The 24,936-nt window shown below is 41.9% G+C and overlaps 1 protein-coding gene and 6 non-coding genes across 8 annotated transcripts in view; 4 read left to right on the plus strand and 3 right to left on the minus strand.

The window, feature by feature from the left end:
• Positions 1 to 16,577, minus strand: part of LOC132979567 (double-stranded RNA-specific editase B2-like) — a 29,362-nt gene extending 12,785 nt beyond the window's left edge. For both annotated transcript variants that reach the window (XM_061045473.1, XM_061045472.1), the window contains exons 1-3: positions 16,389 to 16,577; positions 3,187 to 3,273; positions 2,152 to 3,101 (exon numbers count right to left, since the gene is read on the minus strand). In XM_061045473.1, the coding sequence (XP_060901456.1) occupies positions 2,152 to 3,101; positions 3,187 to 3,273; positions 16,389 to 16,491 (1,140 nt within the window). In that variant the 5' untranslated portion in view covers positions 16,492 to 16,577. The remainder of the gene's footprint in view (positions 1 to 2,151; positions 3,102 to 3,186; positions 3,274 to 16,388) is intronic.
• trnas-cga (transfer RNA serine (anticodon CGA)) lies at positions 6,605 to 6,686 on the minus strand. The gene has a single exon. It is a non-coding gene; the product is annotated as a tRNA-Ser (tRNA).
• On the plus strand, positions 7,730 to 7,811 carry trnal-caa (transfer RNA leucine (anticodon CAA)). Its single transcript has one exon. It is a non-coding gene; the product is annotated as a tRNA-Leu (tRNA).
• Positions 9,209 to 9,290, plus strand: trnas-cga (transfer RNA serine (anticodon CGA)). The gene has a single exon. It is a non-coding gene; the product is annotated as a tRNA-Ser (tRNA).
• Positions 10,699 to 10,780, plus strand: trnas-cga (transfer RNA serine (anticodon CGA)). Its single transcript has one exon. It is a non-coding gene; the product is annotated as a tRNA-Ser (tRNA).
• Positions 11,920 to 12,001, minus strand: trnas-cga (transfer RNA serine (anticodon CGA)). The gene has a single exon. It is a non-coding gene; the product is annotated as a tRNA-Ser (tRNA).
• Positions 16,578 to 17,738: 1,161 nt separating the features above from the next.
• trnas-cga (transfer RNA serine (anticodon CGA)) lies at positions 17,739 to 17,820 on the plus strand. The gene has a single exon. It is a non-coding gene; the product is annotated as a tRNA-Ser (tRNA).
• Positions 17,821 to 24,936: the final 7,116 nt, after the last annotated feature.

Below are 24,936 nucleotides of genomic sequence, written 5' to 3' on the forward strand. Positions count from 1 at the left end.
ATTAACCACCTAAAACTCCCGAAAATATAACCGAGACATGACCTCTGTGTGTGTAACAGCCTGTATCTTAAACGCCTTTACTATTTTATGTGGCACCCGTTTTTTTTTTTTTTTTTTTTTTTCCAAGAGCAGGTGTTTCTCTGGAGCGAAACTCTCTGGCTCGACGTTTTCTGGCTGACAGTGGCACAAGGTCGTGTGTAATGAGTGTGTTAAACAATTATCTGTCGGATTATTATGCTCTTCACACCGCCTTCTCGCTCCACCTCAATCTCCTTGGTCTGCTGCCGCTCCTCCTTCACCCCTAATGTGCTGTAATAATGTTCATTAAAGCGTCACGCCGGCTGACAGACAGTTCATACTGGAGAGGGGGGACGATGTTAAATGATCAGTTGGGGAGGCTTTTAAAGCAACAAAAAAAAAGAGGAGGAGGAAAATTCAGAGCATTTAAGTTTTTTCTTTGTCCACAATGTTATCATCCGGCTCTCTGTGCATAAATCTCCCCCAGGGTTTTATTATGTATCTCCATGTTTGCCTAACATCTCCGTGTTCCTTTGCATATTTGGAAGACGTTGTTTTGCAGATCCTCTTGTTTTCATAAAGTGCGACAACCAAAGATGTCGAGGACGATTCTCTGAGACATAATGGAGTTGTTTGGATGCTACAGACGAGCGTACAGGACAACATCCAGCTCTCGGGGGCCTCGGGACACGACGGCCATGCTGATGTGCGGCACACTCCATTTGGCAGCACCTCAGCCCCATTTATCCAGACCATTTAGAAAGTGCTGGAGAAAGCTAAAGAGATAAAGAGCGAATTCAGAGTCACTGCTCGTCACCGCTGATGTCTCAAAGTGAGGGAGAGGTGTCTCAAACATCTGAAGACTTTACTGATCCACTGATTCTGAGTGATTTAAAGTGCTGACTAGAGAAACCGGTCTGAAAAAAAGTCTGTGTAGAGCAAAAGCAGGAGGAACGCAATCGGCTATAATGACATCACAGCCCCTATCAACGTTGCTCTGTCGACTATTGATATCATCTTTCACCAGATACCTGCATGCAATGCAGCTGACAATCTTTCAGATCTTGAATTTCAACTTGAGCTACAAATCTGTGTAATGCTGTGTCACGAAAGCCCATCAGTGTTCCGATTTCTCGACTTAAAGAGGACATATTATCCCCCCTTCTCCACCTTTTCAAACAGTCCCCCTGTGGTCTATATGAAACATCTGTGCTTTGGTCAAAATATAACATGAATCAAAAACCAGAGGAGGTTTGTGACCCTGTATAAACCAGCTCTCTCAGAACGCTCCGTTTTGGTGTGTGTGTCTCTTTAAATGAAATGAGCCCCCCCTGAGTTTTCCTGGTAGACGTCACTCCTTTGTAGAGAGAGAGAAAATGGCCGACCTGCACAAAAGTTTTGCTCTAGGCTGGGGGTGGAGATACCGGGGGAGGGGGGGTGATTTATTTTACCACAATCCAACTTGTGACATCACAAGGAGAGCACATTGTAAACGGAGCATTTTTCTCTGTGTTGTAAGACTTATGCAGACCACAAACAAAGGACTGGATGAGTTTATTTCACATGTTGTGGGCTGGGCTGGTTGCAGAAGCCCTAGGTCATAAACTCCGCCTCCTCTATCTTTACAGATGGGACATGGGGCGAACTACAACATCAAAATACACGTCAAATAGGTTTCTCTCAAGCATCTTTGTGTTCATTTTCCTGAGATATTTACTTTTAGTTAGTTAGTTGATGCTTTACACACATATTACATGCAAAATAAATACCGACAACACTGAAACGTCGTGCTAATGCTCAAGATTGTGGTGCTTTCCTCAACAAAAACAATGTACACAAGCGTCATTGACATTTTCATAGCTGTGAGTGTCTGATATGAATTGGTTAAATGTGTGTTTTGGTCAGTGAAAGCGGAAGGACACACATGCAACATGTAAACACCCATCTCTCAGGAGGTATTTTGACTTCAGTTTTGTACACCAGTAGGAGTTGAAGATTTGTCTTCCATATGTATACACTTTCCGGTCAGCCCTGAACCTTGGACCTTCTTTCCTCACTGCCCTAAACATCTGATTATGTCTACTTCCTGTTTGGGTTCATCAAAAGACTCTAAGAGAAGGCCGACCTGCTCACCTGAGGTAGCTGATTTTTGGCTCTGCTTCCCTGAATACCCATGATCCTCCTCTCCGGTCCTGGACAAATGTTGTACATGTCCTGTAGGGCGGCTGCTGCTGCCTGGGCCTTGGCCTGCCTCTTACTGTGACCACACCCTTCAAACACTTTCCCCTCCACCCTAACCACCATGACAAAGCTCCTCATTGGCCTGCCGTGAACTCTCTCTGTCAGGCACATGTACCTGAGTCCTGGTCGCAGTTCGTTTAGCAGCAGCACAGGGCTGAGGTGTTTAAAAAGTGAGGTGGTGAGTGCTGGTCTTTTTGGACTTGTGGAAGAGACCAAGTCCAGTGTGAGTCGGACGAGTCGTCTGCGGTCGTAAATACTGGAGAAAACTGCCTTTTTGGCTGTGTTGCAGTGCATGAGGTCGCCATTTTCTCGCAGCGATGGCTCGAACTCTTTGAGTAAAGAGTCGGGGAAGTCCAGTTTATCTGCTGTAAAATCCGTACGAGCGCTGGTTAAGTTCCCCATAGTGGCGTGCGCCTGGGAGGCGTTTGGGAACTGAATGAATGACCGCAGAGCGAGTTCTGCAGCCCTCATCTTTGCCTGCTTTTTGGTCCGTCCTACGCCTTCAAACTGGAATCCATTCACTTCCACACCCACGGAAAACACGGGCGCATGCAGCGGGCCACTCTTTGACACGATCTCATACCGCAGACCGGGTCGTAGCTCGTTCAGCTGCACCAGCGCGTTCTTATGAGTGACAGCCCACGCTGCTCTTTTACACGCCGGGTGGCTTCGGTAAAGCAGTCGGTCTTTTCCATTCCCCAGCGGCTGCTTCCTTTTAAGAGCTCGGGGTTCGCATGCTGGTAGAGTTGAGCAAAACTCAGATGGATGATATTTCCGCAGAAGGTCGCGGTCAAGAGGTCGCGTATCAACCTGGTTCTCTTTCACCTCCAAACTGCACATGCCTGTGGACAGATCAAGAACTGGGAATGTAAAATGAAGAAATCAAATACACAAAAGTTTCAAAACAAAAGGAGGAAAAAGACTCACTTGAGGCGTCTGCATCCTCGGCTGACGATGCTGTGGTCTCCCAGTGGTTTTTGATGCTGTTGACGGTCACTAACATGTCGCTCCGCCCTGAAAAGAAAGAATCAAACATGTTCAAAATCTTCAAGCGTTTTCACCACAGCTGACCCAACATCCATAACATTTATTTAAAAATTAGCCCATGGGTGACAGTTTGCAAAAAGAGCCAAATTACTGTCACGATTTGAATGCTTTCACATAGTTTTAGTTTCACTCCCAGCCATAAAAAGTGATCGAATGAACTCATGTTAACACATTATCAGGATAGTGCATGAGCAAAACGTGCAAGGCCAGTAGAGATATTAGAGTTCCCACTAAACAGACGGAGTAAAAACAACGGCGGCTCAGAAGTAGACTGGTTATTAAGAAGTGAAGACAGGCTGGAAAGGAGCTCAAACTGCAGGAGAAGGTCAGTCTTAATGACCCAGTCGCACTTTTTGAATCTTTTTTTAAATTTTAGGTTTATTTTGAGGTTTTTTGTGCCTTTATTGGAGAGACAGAGACATCATTTTTGTTTAGTTTGGATTAGTTTGTGTTAGTTTCACATATTCTCCTCTTCTTCAGTGTAAATAAGTCTCAGAGCTCCTCAAAACATGTGTGTGAAGTTTCTTGTTCTAAATCCACTCTGATCCTGTATTTGATCATGTCTATAAACCCCTCTATTTCAGCCCTGCTCAGAACAGGCTGTTTCTGTGTCTGTACCTTTAAATATGTAAATGAGCTGTGTCTGACCACGCCCCCTCTCTGGAAGGGCTCTGGTTGGCTCGGTCTTTCTCGCTCCATGTCCTATTGTTAACGGTGAGAAGGCAGACTCAGAGGGCAGAACAAACACCTAGCTGTGGGAGTGTCACCCACCTGGGGGAGGGGCTACTGCCCTTTGTGATGTCATGAAGGGAAAATCTCCAAACAGCCTGTTTGAGCACACATTTTCTGAAAAGTGGAGCAGGCAGAAGACGGAGAGGATGGACTTTTCTCACCATTGGGGGGTTTGTAGACGGACTAGAGACACATGTTGGTGTTAGAGAAACATGGTGAAGTGGATTTTACAGAATATGTGACCATTAACAAAACTTGTGATACTTGTCATGGCTGATACCAAATGTGTGCACATATACTTCATGCAAAACTGCATGAGCTCATCCAAAACTGAAGTCTGTGTGCCCGAGACAAACGATAAAGCATGTGTCATTTAGTATGACTGTGTCAGAGATGAAAACTAAGGAAGTCTTTGAATTTTTTCATTTTATTTAACTTTTGGTAAATCCTAATTTTTATTTCAGTTTTCGTTATTTTATCAGTGTTCTTAAAAATGATAACCTTGATCAAGCAAGTATTTCATGTCGTCCTGTTGTAACCTGTCATTAAAAAATAAAATTTGGTAACAAATATAAACATCCTTTTTTCTTTCTCCAACACATTCTTTGCACTCTCAGGCCTCCTCACCCCTCCCAGCTCAGCTCACTATATCTTCCACAAGTTGCGATTTGGGGATTTAGCTTCAGGAAACACCTGCAGCTCTGAGCCTGTAATAGATCACCTGCTTATTCTTATTACCCCCCCAAAAACCAGTGACCCCATTTATCCCATTTAGATTTATGAGGTGCCCTGCCACCAATAAACAGCTTTTGTTTTGCAGTGCATGCATGTAGGGAGAAAATGTATCCGACAAATAGGCATAAAAAGATGGAAATGTGTTTTATTTGATATTCACTGTTGGAATGGAATTAAAGATAAGACGTTTTAAGCATCCTTGTTGTTTATTTTAAAGGCATGATTATGTTAGTTATTCTTGTTTTTGAGCTACTTTGATATCTAATAATTATTTCTTAATCATCTTTAAGCTAACTTAAATGCAAATATAGCTAAAAACTCCTGTTAAAGGCAGGTTTGGTAATTTCGAAAACTAGCATGATTTTGAAAGTAGCATTCCCTCAGTGCTCCGTCTGCACCAACCCCCTCCCCTCTGTGCTCCCTCAAAAGCCACGCCCCCTCACTTACATGCATGCATGCCATTGGTCCAGAAGTGGACCTCAGCTCATCTCTTGCATTGTGTAGAAACTACGTCGTCTCTTGTCTCATTCAGCGGTAAGTTAACTCTCAGTATAAACTCGCTTTGAGTGTGGGCTATCGCACATAAGGGTTAGAGAGCGAGCAGGGAGACAGGGAGGCGTCTGATTGGTTCATCAGATTGGTACCTCGTGGCAGACATTGGGTCAAAGTTTTTACAGGCTTACAACTGCTACAGATGACGGGTTTTCTTCGTTCCTTTTTCAGAGAACCTGAGTTATTAATTTCTGTCAGGACCTAAAGACAATTTCAATGAAAATCTTAAAAAATGAATCTGGAGTAAATGACCAAAGCATAAAAAGCATATATTTCACTGCTAAGCAAAGTATAATGGATCTTCCAGAGACTGTAAAACAATGATGTCACATTTGTTGTGTTCCAAGCTGAACCAGTTGAAAATGGAGCGTGATTGTTTGAATTCCTGGTGCGTCAATGGGCCAAACAGGCTCGGTGCCTGCATTTTCCCCCCTGGTGATTGGTGATTCTGGAGGGCACAGCAATGCAAACTACGAGTCATTAGAATAATGAAGAGCCCACACTAAATTATTGTGCGTTAACCTTGCACCTTGCAGTTATATTAGGCGTGTGATGCCATTAACTGGTGGGTTTATATGAGCGAGCGCTGTGAGATGGGATGTGAAGTAATGATGTGAGGCTGGAGCTTGTGAGGGCAGCGGCAGGTGGAGGTTTGGAGATATTTTAATGATCTGCATCATCGCAGCTAATGGGCCTGTTCATTCTAGGATAAAAAAATAGATAATATCTGTGTTTTTCTTTGCGTTCCGTCATCTAGGCGCCACAACTTCCTGCCACTTTCACATTCATCCATCTCTCTTTTTGCCCCTTACTCATGAACACACAGACACTCTCACGCAAGTGTCGCTTCATTAACTCACTCCCATTTATAGATTGCAGGATTTGGCTCTATACTTGTTTAAAGTAGAGGCTAAGCAGGTTGAAACATGACAGTTTTTCAGCTTTTAAGCTACCAGTAATCTTCCCCAGAAGAAAATCTGGAAAATGAATTTGTCCTGCAGTGTAGAGATTTAGGGCCTGTGGCTTTTTTTTGTTTGTTTTTGCAGTGGCATTGCCAAGGTCTTCAATTTCAGAATATTCCTCACCAGGTCGTACTGTTTTCATGTTGGTAAGCATGGCTTGCTGCTCTATTTGTACTGGCGCAGCTTTTTTGCTCGTAATCTTGGTCTAGGAAACTCACAGAGGAGCGCATTCCTCTAAATTGGCACTCTACTTCTAAACACGTGTTTTATAGTGAACAGCATTAGACCCAGTAGGTGTTATAATACAGAAACAGATCCGCTGTGAGCAGGGTTCGAACCTGCGCGGGGAAACCCCATTGGATTTCGAGTCCAACGCCTTAACCTCTCGGCCATCACAGCTGTGACAGCACTTTGACTCCGGAATGTACAACTCTGATTATTCTTTCTACTGGAAGTTCAAAACCAGTATGCCTCATATGTTCCCAGATTATTGCATGTATTTCAAGCAGCAATTTCAAGCATTTTTTCAACACAAAGCACAAATGTTTTGGCAATCATAGCCACTAAAATCCCAACTGATGACACATTTATATGAACTTTAGAGCCCAAAATGGTTGATCGAGCACCCTCCACTCCTGACACCATTTACTGCCCATTAATGTGCCATCAACAGTTAAATTCTGTACGTTAAACAAGCTCACACTGACTCAGTTTTGGATGTACATCTTAGACTTTACCTACTCGTAAGAATTGTCTCTCCTGTCGTACATCTCTTGGCATTATTTGTAGCAGAAAGGGGAAAAAATATGACATTAACACTTCCCAGAGAGGTCACTTGGGACCAAAAGAAAACAAAAACACAATAGGGATAAAACAGGACCGAGCAGAAATGAGACGAGGGAGCTTTTGTGGCTTCATATTGCACAGTATATAAAAGCTTAGAAATAACATTTCTCTCTCCAGCCTCTGTTAATGAAGCTTGTTTAATAGAATAATGAAATTAGGCATGGCAGCGGGGAAGCAAGAAGCACCCGCTTGCTGTCCGGTGTATGTGTGTGTGTGTGTGTGTGTGTGTGTGTGTGTGTGTGTGTGGTCTGACAGCTGTGGGTAATCTCATTTGCTAATCGTAATTAATGATGAGCGGTTTCATTTACTTGTAATGTGGACTGTCTTTCCTCAAGGGCAAGGAAATTCAGAAACTTTGTAAAAAATAATTTGTGAATCCAGTGTAACTGGAAACCCAATGGGATGTCCCCACAAACATTCAAACCCTGTTTATATCCGAGTCTTACTTGAATGAGTTCTTGAGTCATGTAATAAAAATGGCCTTAAGTAATTTCTTTGGAACTTATACACCTCTATCCCCACCATTTCTGAAGGGATATCAGGAGTTAATGATTTAAAAAACTGAGAGATATAGCTGCATTCCTGTCTCTGTATGTTCTGTGGAGACCGAGAGGTTAAGGTGTTGGACTCAAAATCCAATGGGGTTTCCCTGCGCAGGTTTGAATCCTGCTCACAGCATAATCCCAAATTATACACTACTCCATGGGTTGAGAAGTGTCTGTTTGAGTAAGCCCAAAGATGCAATGTAAAATTTGATCAACTTGCTATAGTACAAATCAAGTCAAGTTAGACAATCTGCTTATTCCTTACCGAATGGTTTCATACATGCCAACATCCCACGCTTGATAGTAATGATATTCACTTGATGGACTCATGGACAAAAAACGACGAAACAAAACAAAACCTGTTCAAGCACAGTTCCATCCTCTGTATTCAATTAGATCCTAATTGAACTATTTGAAAACAACCCCAAAATCTTGTGGATGACCTTCACATCATTGACCAAGTTCAAGAAAACTGTGTATTTAGGAATGGTTCAAACTTCTAATTTATCAGTGAGAATGGGCAAGCGCACGAAAAATGTCATTAGTTAACCCATCACTTTTCAGATCCTTCATTTTTTACTCTCTTCTAGTGTTGCAGTTCACAACAAATACAAACACTACTGAGCGAGGAATGGTTGGACCAACCACTACTGCCACTTCAACTATGTTGTAAAATTTACGTTATTTTCAGAAAACAAAACATGTTATTAATAGCTGTGATAACCAAGTGGTGAAGGCATTTGACTCGTAGTGCAATGAGGCTTCTGTACTCAAGTTTTGAAGATCTCTTTTGTTTTTGAAAGATTTTTATTTTGGGGACTTGTTGCCTTTAGTTGATAGGACAATGGGTGAAGTAGGAAATCAGGAGAGAGAGTGGGGAATATAAGCGGGAAAAGAGCCACAGGTTGGACTTGAACCCGACCGGCCATTTGGAGAACTACAGCCTCCATGCATTGGGTATGACCTAACTTCTAAGCCCTCAGCACCCCATTCCTTTAGATTTGGTAGCCATTCGATTCCAATTAGTCGAGCTCAATTACTTAGAGAGTCTGCCAACTTGTTTGAATTGGCCTGCAATGAATCTTAGGTTATGTTGGGCCAGAAGGCGGCATTGGAAGTATCCTCCATCGGTTGGGGGAAAAAAGGACACAATCACAATTGTTGGCCACATTAAAGGAGCCTTCAAAGTGGGACAGCTTTTGATTTGCCAATTTAACTTTATCGGCCTTCAAATGGTCACTCCAAAGGACATAGCACTTAAATATTATCTTCCAGTATGAACTAACCTCTGACATCTTGCAAAAACCTTGAATCAAGTCATGTCTGTTTGGCTTTGGACTTGATATTGAGATTCTAATTCACTCACATTGTTTTTTCTTAGCAGTTTCTTAGTTGTTCGTTGTTGTACTATGGGGAGGTCAAACATTTCCACGGCATCTTCCCTTCATTATCCTTCCAATGTAAATCTTTTTCTCAACTGTGTGACAGGAATTTGTCGGAAACCTAGCTGATTTGTTGTCAACCTAGACAGCTGTGATGGCCGAGAGGTTAAGGCGTTGGACTCGAAATCCAATGGGGTCTCCCCGCGCAGGTTCGAACCCTGCTCACAGCGTCATCCCTATTTATACACTACTCCATGGGTTGAGAAGTGTCTGTTTGAGCAAGCCCAAAAGCACGATCTAAAATTTGATGAACTTGCTCTGTAGTAGGTAATTAGATAGTAATGATACTCACTTGATGGGCTCGTCAATGAAATTCACTCACCTCGTGCAAATCCATCCTCTGTATACAATTCCTAATTGAACTATTTGAAAACAACCCCAAAGTCTTGTGGATGACCTTCACATCGTTGGCCAAGTTCAAGAAAACTGTGTATTTAGGAATGGTTCAAACAAAAGTAGGAAATCAGGAGAGAGAGTGAGGAATATAAGCGGGAAAAGAGCCACAGGTTGGACTTGAACCCGGTTAGCCCACTTGGAGAACTACAGCCTTCATGCATTGGGTATGACCTAACCTCTAGGCCCTCAGCGCCCCATTCCTTTTGTTTTGGTAGCCATTCGATTCCAATTACTTAGAGTGTAGTAGGTTCGAACCCTGCTCACAGCGTCATCCCTAATTATACACTACTCCATGGGTTGAGAAGTGTCTGTTTGAGAAAGCCCAAGGACAGAGGGTGCGTTCGAATTGTCCCTCCTATCTCCTTTCACTCTCCACTTTACCTTAACCCCGGAAGCATTTAAGTGGCGGTCATGATAAGAGCCGTTCGAATTCTCTAAAAGCTAAGGAAAGGTGGGTCAATGCTTCCTTTATAACCTCCTTTAGCATAGGATACACTGGACCATCCTTTACCAAAGGAGATGAGATGTGAAGCCCCACAATTCCTTGCGGCCGCAACATTTAAAGCGACTCGCGCATCTGACCGTTCACGAACATTAACGATGACAGAAAAGGGAGATCATGTAAGTTACCATTGCAATAATATACCTTGAACAACTTTCAACAATCTTTAACCCGTAGGTGAACTATGAACGTTACGCTGATGTTGTAAAACGATCAAAGTGAGTTTAACTTTTATTGCAGCCTATGCTCAGTTTGCATTCGTTATTTATCCACTTTGAGTGTTTTGGCAGCAATATCATAAATAACGTTAAACTTTCCTTCAGTCACAGATGCTGAAACTCTTGCCTTGATTAAGGCTCTTGAGATATTATGCAAAACCATATAATCAGATTATAATCACCATAAAAAACATCACCCTGTCTTTCAGGTAAAAGGGGATCAGAGACATTTTGAGCCAGATGATGTTTTATTCAACATATTTCATTCAATTCAGAATGTTTTGTGCATTTCTTCAGGACAATTCGAACGCACCCAGAATCTAAAATTTGATGAACTTGCTACTGTAGTAGCTAATGTGTGATGGCCAAGTGGTGAAGGCATTGGACTCGTAGTGCAATGAGGCTTCTTTCTTCAAGTTTTGAAGATCTCTTTTGTTTTAGTTTTTTATTTGATGAAAGACAGCTGTGATGGCCGAGAGGTTAAGGCGTTGGATTCGAAATCCAATGGGGTTTCCCCGCGCAGGTTCGAATCCTGCTCACAGCGTGCGTTTAAGATGAAAAAGTTAAATTCTATATACATATTCACATGAGAGCCTCCAGACTGTGGAGATTCTGTCTAAATTTAATTCAGTGCAGAAACTCATGCAATCACACTGGAGCAACAAAAGCCACAAAGCTTAACGTCTGCTCTCAAATCAACAGACTGTTGATCGTTATTTGGAAATGAGTGATGAAATCACAGCCTGAAACATATGGTAATGTGCAATAGCATTGCAATGAGAGATTATAACAATGCCAGTGATAATCTACAGCTGCTGACAATGGCCTCGTTTCAACCTTTAATGCCCTCACATGCTGCTTCACTGTCACTTAATCAGCTCGAAAGATGAGCTTTCTTTCATCTTTAATTACAGACTGTTTCTCTTTGGGAAACATTGTTTAGATTCTTGGTTTAATTTGCCTTGTTCTCTCTGATGGCACGATTTATCTTGTTTTAAATAAGGATCGTCCTCTAAGTATTGAAGACTGTCGATTGTATGTAAAAGAAGGATGACTCACTCACTGTAAACCAAATAAAGTTACCTTACATTCCTTTGTCTTTCTTTTTTTTTGGATTGGGCAATAATGTTCTGGATGATGGCTTAATTTATCAAACTGTCATTCAACTCATATCTACTGTATACCAAGTGGTGTTGAAGTTTAATAAAATCTTGTAGGTTGACTACCCAGGCTGCCCGTACCCCCTCTGTCATGTCCTTGGGGCTCGTAAACCATATTTTCAAGAACTATTGTACTAAAGTAAGAGAAAAACATCCTGGAGTTGCTAACAGATCCAATCCAATCCATCACCCTTAAGTGGAGTGTATCCAGAGGTGTAGCCAGGGGCGATCTTGAACTCCTTGAAGATTCTGATTGGCCATTCCAGATGCTGGGCTATTTGCCTTGTCAGGGGTGTAACTTATGTAAGAATTAAAGAGCAGAAACATGCTCAAACTCAAACTAGGATCAATATTGGAGATGCTTTTTGAAAAATGGAGAGAGGTTAGAACACAGAAAGGTTTACAGACCCATGCAGAGCTGGCTAAACACTGAAGCTTCAGTGTCCACCACATGGCAACATGCGGGCACATCGACTCAAACAGAAACTTCTGAACACAGGGAGTAGTGTATAAATAAGGATTACGCTGTGAGCAGGGTTCGAACCTGCGCGGGGAAACCCCATTGGATTTCGAATCCAACGCCTTAACCTCTCGGCCATCACAGCTGACAATTCATACAACAGATCAACTCGAAATTCGAGAAATAGAGAGGAGGGGGCGGGGGGAGACAGCTCTCTGCAATGTTTGGAATTTGGACTGCAGTACCCATTTTAAACACTGGGTGTCAGAGTTACATACTGCTCCTTTAATAATTCTTAACTTGGCCCTTTTAATCACCACATTTTTTCCTCCAAGGAGAAAATAACGGAACAACAGAGGAAGTTAGAGAATCACTGCTTTAGCGATTGTTTGTATTTTTTTTGTCATACTGCAGGAGAAAAGGAGAATTCATTCCAAGAAAGCAGAAGAATCTCATATGATCCAGAAAACACTGTTTCTTTTTGTATATTCAAACAAAGTGGGATTCAAATCTCAAGCCTGGGCGTTGTAGGCAGCACAATGAGCTGCGGAGAAAGCGGGACCCCTAACTCTTGTGGAGTTAGTACGCTTTACCCGCTGAGCATCCCTGCAATTAGACTAAATGGGCAAAAAAACCATATTGCTAATGTTTTCATGAAGCCAGAGCCCGAGAGAAGAGTAGAGATAGCAGAATCCATCAGTGAAATTACACACAGGCATGCCCCACTAAGTTTGACTGCACTTATCCAAAATGCATCCAATATACAAATATGTCCAAAATGCATGACGCACCATCAAAAACCACTGATGGACCATCGAAGAGAGCAGCTGTTTGTTCCATGATGGAGAATTATAATCCTCACTGAAAGCGGGACAATCAAATATTTTTTCCAAAAAAATGACGGTTTGTTACATGAGACTGAAAGCAGCAGACGGGGATTCAACAGCCAAATGGTAATTTGTTTTTTTTACAGAAAAGCCTCCAACAAGTTCATCCTGTCATCCGCACAATCAAATCTTTTTGTCAGAGTCTAGTAACCAAGAAAAAACCAAACGGCTGAATATGGAAGGTTGGGGGTTCAATCCCCAGCTCCTGCAGCCACATGTCTGATGCATCCTTGAGTATGACACTTAACCCCCAATTACTTCATCAGCAGCACATGAATGGGATTAGTTACTTCTGATGGACACTTCACATTGCAGCATCTACCCTCAGATGGGTGAATGTGTAGAACAACTACAGCTCAGTCTGCTAAAAGAGCAGCACAGCTGTACAGAAACTTCACCTTTTCTGAATCTTATGGCAACCATTGTGTTCCCTCCAAGACACCTCCAAAAACATGGTTTATTGTCAAGATTTGATGGTATTTTTCCTGTAAAGTATCTTGCAGGTTCCGGTTTGGTTATTTTAAAAGATAATCTGTTGAACAACAAGTAACACACTCTGAAATAAAGTATAAATAACAAGCAGGAGGGTGAAATAGAGCGTGAGACGGAAAGTTGTATAGTTTGGAATCAGCAGAAAGTTAATTTTGACTTGTCATTACTCATGGAAGTTTGTATGGTTTTGCACAAACCCCTGCAAATATTACCCCTTCTGGATATGTCTAGGTTCTGGGTTCAGGTCACCACCTTGATGCCTTGACGTGTTCTCGACACACCGCTAGCCCCAAAGATTATTCCTGCATGAAGACAAACACGTGTCCTCTTGCAAACAGAGACGTCTGCCATTCATGAAAAACTCGCCGCCTTGTGTTCATAACATGACGACTGGCATTAGAGCCAGTGTCCTTGTTGGTTACAGTGGAAGCATTAGCTGAGTGCATTCTGGCCTTAAAGATAGTGGGATTTAAGAAATAAAATGTGTGATGATGTTCTGAAAGCATTCATTTTTCAAACAGCGCTCTCTCTCTTCAGTGATGATGTACATAAAAAAAAGGCCAATGGGTCATTAATGAGAGTGGAATAGGCTTAGTGCACTTTGAATAACCATTGGACTTAATACAAAAGCCATCACGTACTAATCTGCAGCATTTACTGAGGATTAGCATGCGGAGAACAATGCCAGATTAATCCTAAAAGGCTGACCTGTTGCCCGGATGACTGTAATTACGATTAAAAGAGCTCGCACCATGATGACACATTTTATCTATGCACATAAACGCACGTTATCCAGAGTGACTTTAGAGTGAACGTACAGCAGCTCTTTACGACGCTAGTGTCCGTAGACGAGCATCTGAGCTACTCGTGTGTAAGAGTGTAAAAATATCAGCTGATATAAACGTACTATTGTGATTTGTTTCACAGTCTCCAGGAGATTTCAATCTCAGGCAAAAATTTCACCTTTTAGGAGCAAACGAGGAGAAAGTTTTATTTCAGGGTTTAACTGAATGTTACTCTCAAGGTTTCTCCCAACTTGAGACATGCTAGCAGGGGAGGCTGGATGCTAATGCAGCTATAAATCCAAACATATAGTTTTTGAAACTTGGCTCAGTAACCTCAAGTCGTACCTACATCGTCTGACACAAATCCAACTTCCTTCTTCCGTTCACCTCCCGACCTTTACATTCATCCATTCATCCCTCTGCTTTTACCTCCATCCCTCCGTCTCCTCGTCCCCAAACTCTTACCCGCTCACCTTCATCCCTCCTTCCTTGCACCCTAACCTTCATCCCTTCATCTTTCCACCCTCAATCTTCTGATCATCCAACCTCGCTCATCATTTTGATCTCGTCTATGCACCTTCCAATAAACTATTCCAAATCAATCTCTTTCTTGGTGTTGTTAGGGTTAGGGTTAGGGACACCTGGGTAATCTAAATAACCAACAGGGCACCCCGTGCACAGCCAACCTTTATACCCAGGTGTTGCTCGGTTGCAGTAACAAACAATGAAAAGTAAATCAATAATCCTGGGCACACTGAAAGTTACTTCACTGTAACTTTATTGAGAGTGAACAACGCTCCGTTTGTAGCTTCCTCAGGTTGCTTGTTAAATTAAATAGAGCGAGCAGCACAAACAGAACTCGAGAGTCGGCCATTGTTGTTGTAGTCCACCTTACTCATGCATGGATATTGACTGGAACCGTGAAGCACATGTGTAAGAAGTTTCCATTTTCAGAGGAACTGCGGATTGCCAATTTACTCGACGACAGAGACGATGCCGTTTTTCAAAACTTTCTGTTTTCAGGCGGTTGTAAAGGAACGAACGGATAAGCAGACCACAAACAAAGGCCACCGTTTTCGGCTGAAATCGTTGTGGTGAAACAGTAAACATCATGCTTGAAGTCATATTTAAAACCATAATATCATGACAAATTGGGAAAACAAATCAAGTGATAAGTTACAGAAACGTCTTGCATTCACTCGAGACAAAAAAAACGTTTCTGTTTTGCAAATCTACAAGATCGATTTGGAATTCCGAGGACGTTTTCTATGATTTTTGTTTCGTTTTTTCTGAATTAACGAGATACTAACGTCGTTAATTCATAAAAAATAGAGCAGATTATTTTATTGCATGATGATTTTCTCGTAGGTTTCCGAACAGTCAAACTTCTTTCTGCCACCAGTGAGGTCGCTGCTACATTTTTTATCTTTTCCTCACAAAGCTTCCTAACATGTTCGGTGTTTACTCTTCTAAATGAAGTCAAAGCCTCACTGACTTGAAATTATAAAAGCGTGTTTATAGATCTCCTCACATATATCCCTCGTTAGTGTTTGCATGATGCAGAACCTGCTGCATTAGGAACCATTTTGTTTTGCCTTGCAGGTTTTATGCAGAGTCGGGTTTCCACCCTCATGAGGTGCAATAGCCTCTCGTGGTTATGTCGCTCGCCAAATGTACAGAAGCTGCGGTCCTCACAAGGGGGAAACCTGGGTTCAAATCCAACCTGTGGCTCCTTTCCCGCATGTCATTCCTCTCTCTCTTTCTCCAACTCTATCCACTGTCCTGTCTGTATAATAAAGGCATAGAAAGCCCCCTGAAAAGCTAACATCCTCACAACTTAATAGCAAACTCAAAACATAAAAAAACATATTTAAAATTATATATTTAAATCGTTTGTTTTCCTCTCTTGGATTCAGTCGAACTGTGATTCTATGGCTCTGCACACAAAGTTGAAACCACAACAATAAAAAATGTCATGCATCCAGAAAACTATGAGGTAAAGAAAGTTACTCAAACATATTTAAGGTTCTGTTCAAATACAAAAAAAGAGGGTTGCAGTAATTTTAAACATATTTGAAATTTACCCAGGCAAGAGATTACATGATGACACGTCGTTCTAAATGTTGTTACTCAAATAGCCGTGCAGAAACAACAATTGTGATAAAAATGTGTTAAAGCATCCAGTAAAGTAGTAAAGAATAAAAGTATCTCATGACTAAAGAGATGGAAGGAAAGCAGAGGACACTTAAAGGAAATCCAAAATGAGACAAAATGAAGACAAACGGAAGTCAGTGTAAAACCATCTCAGTTGGAGGAAATTAAAATAATACTTTTCTCCACATAAACTTCAGAAAACACATCGACAAACCTTTGCCTTTGCACCTCCTCCTCCTCTTCCTCTTGCACTTTCCCTTCATATCGTGCTCTGACCTCTCCATGTTCCTGCTCAAAGTCCCGTGCACAGGAGCCATTCTGTGAAAAAATGTCCAGTAGTTTTTTCCTCCGCTGCTTCTTCTTCTCGTCCTCCTGTGTGAGCTCAGGGAGGATTCAGAGTGCAGCTCTGCAGCAGGAAGCCCCTGCACAGTGACTGACTTCTCCCCCCCCCCCCCTGCTGCCGGCTTTAGGAGGCAGGCGGCTGATCAGGCGGTGACATCATGAGGAGAGGAAGAGCTCTGGTTCAGGCTGCGATTCAGCCTCATTCAAACAAAGACCCTAAAGATGTTTGAACCATGCTGGCCACATGGAGATATCGGTGAAGAACATGGTCGGAACATTCAGCCAATTTGGTCCTGATCAAAAATCTTAAAAAGTTTCCTTTGGTTTGCCATAAAATTTGGTGACTAATTCCTGGTCCTCACAAGACAGGCTGCCTGACTTTTGTGTGTGCCAGTTGTATTCTTCTTGTACCCACTTTAACACGTCTGTATCTTCACACTGCATGTAAATTTACCTGAAATGAGCGTGATCTAGAAACACAGTTAAGCAGTGAGTACAGTATGTTATTCTTCTTTTCTCTAGTCCCTCAATTAAACAACTTTTATACACGAGGGGAGGAGTCAGCCGGCCGTCCTGGCGATGTAAACAAAGTGAAGATAGGACTCTGAAAACTCTGAAAACATCACAGACAGTGGGACTCGGGTGTTACACCCATTGTAGACAGTCATGACTCACAGAGTTATTTTCAGAGGAGATACTTGATTTATATATTTAAGTCTGAAAAATCACAAATAAAGGCTTTAAAGCAACGATATGTAACTTCAGTTGTTTCAAAGTCGATCTAATAGCACAGTAGTTCAACAGGCAGAACGGCATCTCTCCGATGAACAGAAGTTTCATCTTGCGAGAAGTGCGTACTGCTTTGCGTCACATGTCAGTTAGCCCGTCCTGATATTGTTTAATACAACGGCTGAGGAAGAGGACGGTGACGTAAAAGCAGAGAGTAAATCCCTGCAGGTATTATTCATGAAAGATTTCGCTGTATCGTTATCGGTGTCATCAAAAAGTTTTTCGAGAAAGTCATCCACCCCAACTTATGTCTCAGGTTTGCACACAAACTAATGTCTCTCCAAACGGCTGTAGACGCTATCAGAGTCATATTTGCCAAAATGGCTGATTGATTTATAGATGTGATCCACAAGGTCCCTTTTTTAGGCTATTTGGGGACCTTTGTTGCATGTCCTATTGCATGTTTCTGATCATGAACACAACAAAGAAAGCAGCTGTGATGGCCGAGTGGTTAAGGCGTTGGACTCGAAATCCAATGGGGTATCCCCGCGCAGGTTCAAATCCTGCTCACAGCGTGAAAGACTGTCTTTAAAACTCTGACATGCATTTCTTCTGAAACAACTAAGGCAAGAGTTAGCTAGGTTTTAAAAGTCACAAAGTGGAGGTGTGACAAACCTGTATCTGTACCTGTAAGGTGTATCTCCTCTGGGATACACTCTCACTGTTCAGGATTCTTAAGACAGAGTGAAGCCTCACTTCTTCAACTGGCAAAAGATATGAAACAATGCAGACTAATACTCTGAAAAACAGTTTCGTTAAATCCATAAAAGTCCATTTTAAATTCACCAGAGACCCCCCCCAAAAAACTTTACAAAAACAATTTTTTTTAAACTAGAAAGTGGGGAAAAAAGTAAAAAATAAAACAGTACACATGCATGAAGTATGATAGGATGATTAAAAACTGACAACTTGTGACTTTTTCATTCTGCACACATATCATGTTGTATGTATGAAGAGCTATAACATGATGCAGATTAATGAAATAGTGTGTTTGACAAGGCAGCTGTGGCTCAGTTGGTACTAGTAGTTGTCTTTCAACCAGAAGGCCAAGGGTTCAATCCCCAGTTCCTACAGCAAGTTCTAAGTCATCATTAAGGTTGTTGGTGTTCATAAAGAGCTGGGTCTTTAGCTTTTTCTTAAAGGTGCAGAGGGACTCTGCAGATCACATGGAGTTTGGAAGTTCATTCCACCACCGGGGGGCAACAGAGGAGAAGAGTCTTAGTCAGAGACTTAGGACCCTGTTGTGAAGGTTTGGATCAGACCTCTTTCATTGGCAGAGTGTAGTGGGGGGGAGGGAGTGTAGACCTGGATCAGAGAGTTTAGGTAAGGAGACGTTTGTGTCGCTGTTTTGTAAGCGAGCAGCAGAGTTTTAAATTTGATGCGAGCAGTAACTGAGAGCCAGAGGAGGGAGATGAACAACCCAGTGTCATGTGCTGTTTTGGGGGGGTTCAAGACCAGTTGTGCTGCTGCCTTTAGGATCATCTGCCGGGGTTTGAATGCAGGAGCATACAAAAATAAACCACAGAACACAACAAACAAACAAACAAGGGAAAATATTTTTGAAAACCAGATACCAGGCGTTCAGCTCCAATTTGAACCATATCTACTATTTTACACCATAATACCTGCTTTGCATAATCTTCCCCCCTCCTCCTCCCACTTCACCTTTACTTCCAATTAACAGCGGTTGATTAATCCCTGCCAATCACCTTCTTCAAACTGATAATCTGACTGCATAACATCCAGGCTGAGATCCAAATCGTCCCCCCTCTGTTTGTCATCATTTTATTGTTGCTATCATCACTTTTCATCAGTGCACTCCTCCTCTCAGGCCTCTGCTGCGTTCTCATCCTCTTCATTTTGCACGTTTCCGGTGACTGACTCCCTCTTCGGAGGATTAGAGCGACGCTGCAGCTCTTTGTTTATCTCCAGGTGTGTGCTGAAGGTGCGGTCCCCCTGAGCCTCTGGGATTCTCGTTTTGAGCTTTTGTAGGAGCTCACCCGACCGACTCCCGAAGCTCCCCTGCTGCGCTCTCGTACGATTATCCGCGGTTTCTTTAGCATGTGCCTTCAACCGTCGTGTGCAGCAAGAAAATCGCTGATGTGTCTTTCATGAGGAGGATTATTTGAACCTGTGTAGCTGAAGAAGGTACATGCATGTACAGAAGTGTTGTCCTGATGCTCAAATGTAAGCTCCCTGACATATTTACAGCCTGTAGATATTCTGCGTTTTCAAAGTTTCCCTCCTCAAAGGGGCCGCAGGAGATCCGCTTAACCATCGATTACAGATTCTGGATCAGGTCTCGCGCAGGCCGTCCAGACTCTGATCACTGGGATGACCAGTGGAGACAGTTTCTCACAGATGGACCGAGATGCATATCTCAGTTCCTTAGCTTGATGCTAACACATGCTCAAAAATGCTACTAACTGGCTAACAAAATTAGCATCCCAATCGTTTTAGATTGACGATCTATTTTACTTAACATACTCAACCAACAACCCCATACGCACTCGACATGTGTTTCCTAAACTCTGTGGGGACAAACTTAAACGAACTGCTGACTCATGCTAGTCTGGTCCGCTGCTCTGATCATGTGACGCTGCAGGACTCGCTCTTTATGTCACAGTTAATGAGATATCACCCTCTGCTGCCTCCTTCTGGCTGGCGATGTGTAATGCATTCAAGATCACATTTTTCCCGCACACATAAAAGCTCCTTTTTTCTTGTACTGATGATGAACAAATGAGCAACGTGTTAACTACAGTTAGTGGAGGTCCTGGAGTGCTAATTTCTGTGCCTAAGACCGAAAACACGTCACCAATCAGTAACTTTAGACGCACAGAACGTTTGCAGATTATACATTTTATTCAATAACTAAATATGTTTTACCTTGTCTTTTTAAAATTGTACATATGTGAAGCATTTATTGAGGTGGCCAATCGAATTTTAGAGAGGGGGATGGGCACCCTGGGTCAGCCCCCCTGGACTCACCCCTGTAGGCCTTGCTCCCCACCGATCAGGCGACCACCAACTGAAAGGCCTCGTAGGATCAGAACAAACTGATGTGTGTTTTATATTTGAATTCCCCTGGAGAGGAGATTTAATTTATCTTATATATTTAGTTACACACACTAAGATATTTTCTCATACACCACTGCACAGCACATTGCACCTTTTGTACATTTTGTGTTTTTCTTTTTAATTTTTATATTTTACATTTTTAAATTCTATTTTATATATTGTAATATCTTCTTATTCTGTATTATTTGAGTTGTTGCTAGTTCTGCATTATTTCCTTGTTAATTGTTTAGCACCAACACATCAAGTCAAATTCCTTGTATGTGTAAATGTACTTGGCAATAAACCCAGATTCTGATTCTGATTCTGATTCTGATTCTCATATGTCGGACATTTCTGAATACTTAAGTCTTCTAATAAGAGCGTGAATACTTGAGAAAGTCAAGAAACCACCAAACCCTTTAAAACAGTAACATTCAGTCGGATGAAGATGAGCGGGAAAATGTTCCAGAAAAGGTTCCTGCATGTGACACACGATGACATGTCTTATCATCTGCCCCTGCTGTCCTTTCAGACGTCCAAACCGTTAAGGGGAAGATGAAGCGAGTGTAAGACTTTAGCAGCATGCAGACACAACAGAGATTCTATTAGCGCGCCTGATGGAAAGCAGATATATCGTACTGTATTTCAGCCCGTGGCTAACGCCCCACAGCGCTGCAGGGAGAATGAACGGCTCTCCAAAATGAGCTCAACATCGCAGCAAATAGGACACAGCGGCGTCTCTGTGCTCTCCCCGGGCCAAACATTACACTGTACATTAGATCCATCTCGCTGTGCTCTGGAAGGAGCCGCAGCCTGCAGGTATACGCTCACCGCTGCGAGGAGGATTTCGGGATAAATGAAGTTGTAGTGGTGAGTCATGTGGACATTTGTGTCATGTAACTGAATTAGCATATTTATTGTTTTTCTGTCTCTCTTCAGGCCGAATTTCTCATGCCTGGTTTTGTGTTTTTTTTTCTTTTGTTTTTTTTCACACATGCAAAACTTCAGGACTGCCTCCCCCTGAAATCCTCCTGAGCTGTTTTAATGATCTTCACAGCGGGAAGTTTTTCCCTGTTGGAGGGGAGGGCGGGTCCCAGGACGCAAAGAAGATGCTGCGGAAATGACAGATCTTTGCCTTAATATCAATGCTAGGTTCAGTTAACTACAGGTGAAACATAAAATACAGTGAAGTTATTTTCAGTGCACCACAGAGTTTTTATTTATTTTTCATGGTATGTTTCTGCAACCTGAGAAACGTATAAACTGTGCACGAGTTACCCTGTTGGCCATGTAAATGTCCATGTTTGTGTGGTCAGCAGCACATGTGGACGTTAGCAATGTGTCCGACGTATTTTGCTCCTTTAATTTAAAGGCTTTATATGTGATTTTTTGATCCAGCAGATGTCGCCCTTGAGCACCAGCATGAAACCAAAACAACTTGCGCTGCATTGTTGTGTTAGCATGCTAATGCTAGCGATCTTTATTATGCTCGTATCTTCACACTGCATGTAAATTTACCTGAAATGAGCGTGATCTAGAAACACAGTTAAGCAGTGAGTACAGTATGTTATTCTTCTTTTCTCTAGTCCCTCAATTAAACAACTTTTATACACGAGGGGAGGAGTCAGCCGGCCGTCCGGGCGATGTAAACAAACTGAAGATAGGACTCTGAAAACTCTGAAAACATCACAGACAGTGGGACTCGGGTGTTACACCCATTGTAGACAGTCATGACTCACAGAGTTATTTTCAGAGGAGATACTTGATTTATATTATATTTAAGTGTGAAGAATCACATATAAAGACTTTAAAAGTTAGAGATACATTTATAATCTGTTATGCAAATCATTTTTAGAAAAGATTTGGAGCAACAGTTTTAGCTTCTTGCCAGCTTTGTGTCCGTGTATCCTCCTCTAGTCATATCTATTCTTTTCCCATTATTGTTTTGTATTTTTGTCCTTCTTCTTTATTTGTCTTCCTTTGTAAACTGGATGTGTTGCTCGCTCTGTTCTGTAAAGTCCTTTGAGGATTTTGGCACACTTTCTTTGCTCTCTTGCTTTCCTTCTGTCTCTCCTTTCCTTGCTTGCTTCCTTTTTTTTCTTTAGGTACCGTCTCATTTTGTGTGTGTTTGTCTCTATCTGTGTGTGTGTGTGTGTGTGTGTGTGTGTGTGTGTGTGTGTGTGTGTGTGTGTGTGTGTTGGTTTTACTGTATTGAGCGCCGTGAAGTCAGTCACCCCGGTCACACTTGAGTGAAGTGAAGAGGAGTCTCATTACTCGTGGAATAACGATCACGCCATGATTAAGTTGATTAGATTTGATGAAGATTAGAAACGCACATCAGTGATTAAATATGAACCGGAGGTTTTCTCCCTGACAGATCGTATCACATCTCCTAAATGACTGACTGTACTGCTCTCCTCCAGTATCATGTAACAGAAGTTATGTGTTAATCAGGTTTATTGTTGTCAGTTTAAATAAAGATTTTTCATTAGAAAGGCCGTTTGTTTACAAAGGATGGTGTGTCTATTAGGATGAATGATAACAGAGATACACCAGAGGTGGGAATACCTACTGAGGATTTTTATTTTAACATTGATATGTTTATAGTTTTCACTTCAGTAAGTCCAAAAACAATTAAAGGTGCTTGAAAACTCCGCTGAATGAGACATGAGACGACGTAGTTTCTACTTTCTACACAATGCAAGAGATGAGCTGAGGTCCACTTCAGCGGCGCTCGTGCATCTGCTGTTTCTTTGTTTCATAACTTTGATAATAAAATATAAGAGTAACCATCTCTACAACAAACTGTCCATTATTTGTAGTTTGTCATGTTTTTTTGCTTGTTTCTGTTTTAATATTTTGTTCTTCTCTTTTTTGTACTAAATTCCTGAAGTCTGATATCTGGTCTATCTACTTTTGGTGGTTTTGTGTGACCTTTGATTTGTCTTCTGGGTTTGGCTTTCATACAAGCTATCTGTACAGTATTTTCGAGAAACTGAAAAAGTGAAGTTAAAAATCCCTTTGAAGCGGCATCATGGGAAACACGGGACACTGGCGCCCCCGTGTGGCCTTGAGGCTCTTCAGCATGAGGATCTGATAACAAGCTCTGAACATATGAGGACAACATCAGAATGTATTTTTTACAGCAGCCTGACAGATTTTAGAAAGGCTGCTTTATTTTGAGAATGTCATTATTTTAAACATGATCGTGTCCAAGAAGAATCAAATTCATCATGAAGTTAAAAAGGCCAAAGAAGGCCGGGGTCTTAAATGAGAAACAACGCTGGGATTAAGGTCGCAGTTTAGCCTTCATGACTAAGGCAAGAGAGTTTCTCAGGTGTCATTATCAACTCCTCTTTTATTAATCAACGTCCTCCACCTTTATTTTATCTCCTTCTGGAGAAAATCTGGAGCTCCTCGTATTATTAAAAAGTCCTCTCTGTGTGTGAGTGTGTGGTGTAGATTTGATGGAAAATGGACAGATTGTATTCACTTTATGCATTTAAGAATATCAGCAGAGCAGGGAGCTGTGAAGCAGTGGTCCTCAACTGGTAGGTTGGGACTCAAAAGTGGGTCATGGAACTGTTTTCAGTGGGACGTGAATGTGTGCCGGGGAAAAAAATGTGTAAGAAGCGCTTTGTAAACATGTTTGTTTTGTTCGGTGTCTGAGGTCTAAACTGCACAATTCTTCATTGAATATATTAAAAGGGACTTGAGCTTGTTAAGTTATTTTCTAGTCTTCTGACTACTCAAAGCTCTTTTACACCGCAGGTCACACCTACACATTCACACACTGATGGTAGAGGCTGCTGTGTAAAGTGACCATCAGCAGTAATTAATCCCATTCATATGCCGCAGCGGGAGTAATTCCGGGTTGAGTGTCTTGCCCAAGGATACATCAGACATGTTGCTGCAGGAGCTGGGGATTGAACCCTCAACCTTCCAGTCGTGAGTCAAACAACTCTACCAATAAAAAATCTGAAATTTGGGCCGTGATATTTCTTGGAGGAGTTAGTGGTGGGTTCTGAGGCTAGACCAGTTGAGAACGGACTGGTTTGGATTTGGATTAAATACTAAAGTATGTCATTTGAATTGTTAAAGAAATTGTTGTATGTTTTGTGACAACATCTAGTTTATTCCTCTGCGGTCTGACAATTTACCTGAACAGAAAAATGCACGATTCTCTTTGGAGTTTTTTTTCAGCATTTTTATCATTCTGTTCAGGTCGACACTTTGGGATATTCATTTTTCTTTGCAACAGTGGGAATGTCAAACAGTCTCAATATGACATCATTTATGCTTTTATTTTGTGTTTCCGGTGTTTTCTTGCTCGCTCACTGTAGCTTGACAGCGCTTCTACAAGTCGCTGTATGTAGGTAAGATATAAAGACATTAACGTGTTTTTTTTGTCTGGTTGTCTAAAAAAATTAGGTTGTATTTATCTCTAAAATAAACATTAAAGGATGCCAGGGTGTCAGGTTAGATGAAAGAAGCGTCGCCACTGTTGGAGTAATTTTATTTAATCGGTGACCGTCACTGTCTGGTTCGCTGTGCGTTGACTCAAAGAAGAA

The sequence above is a fragment of the Labrus mixtus genome, chromosome 8 (assembly GCF_963584025.1).
Source record: "Labrus mixtus chromosome 8, fLabMix1.1, whole genome shotgun sequence".
NCBI classification, from domain to species: domain Eukaryota; kingdom Metazoa; phylum Chordata; class Actinopteri; order Labriformes; family Labridae; genus Labrus; species Labrus mixtus.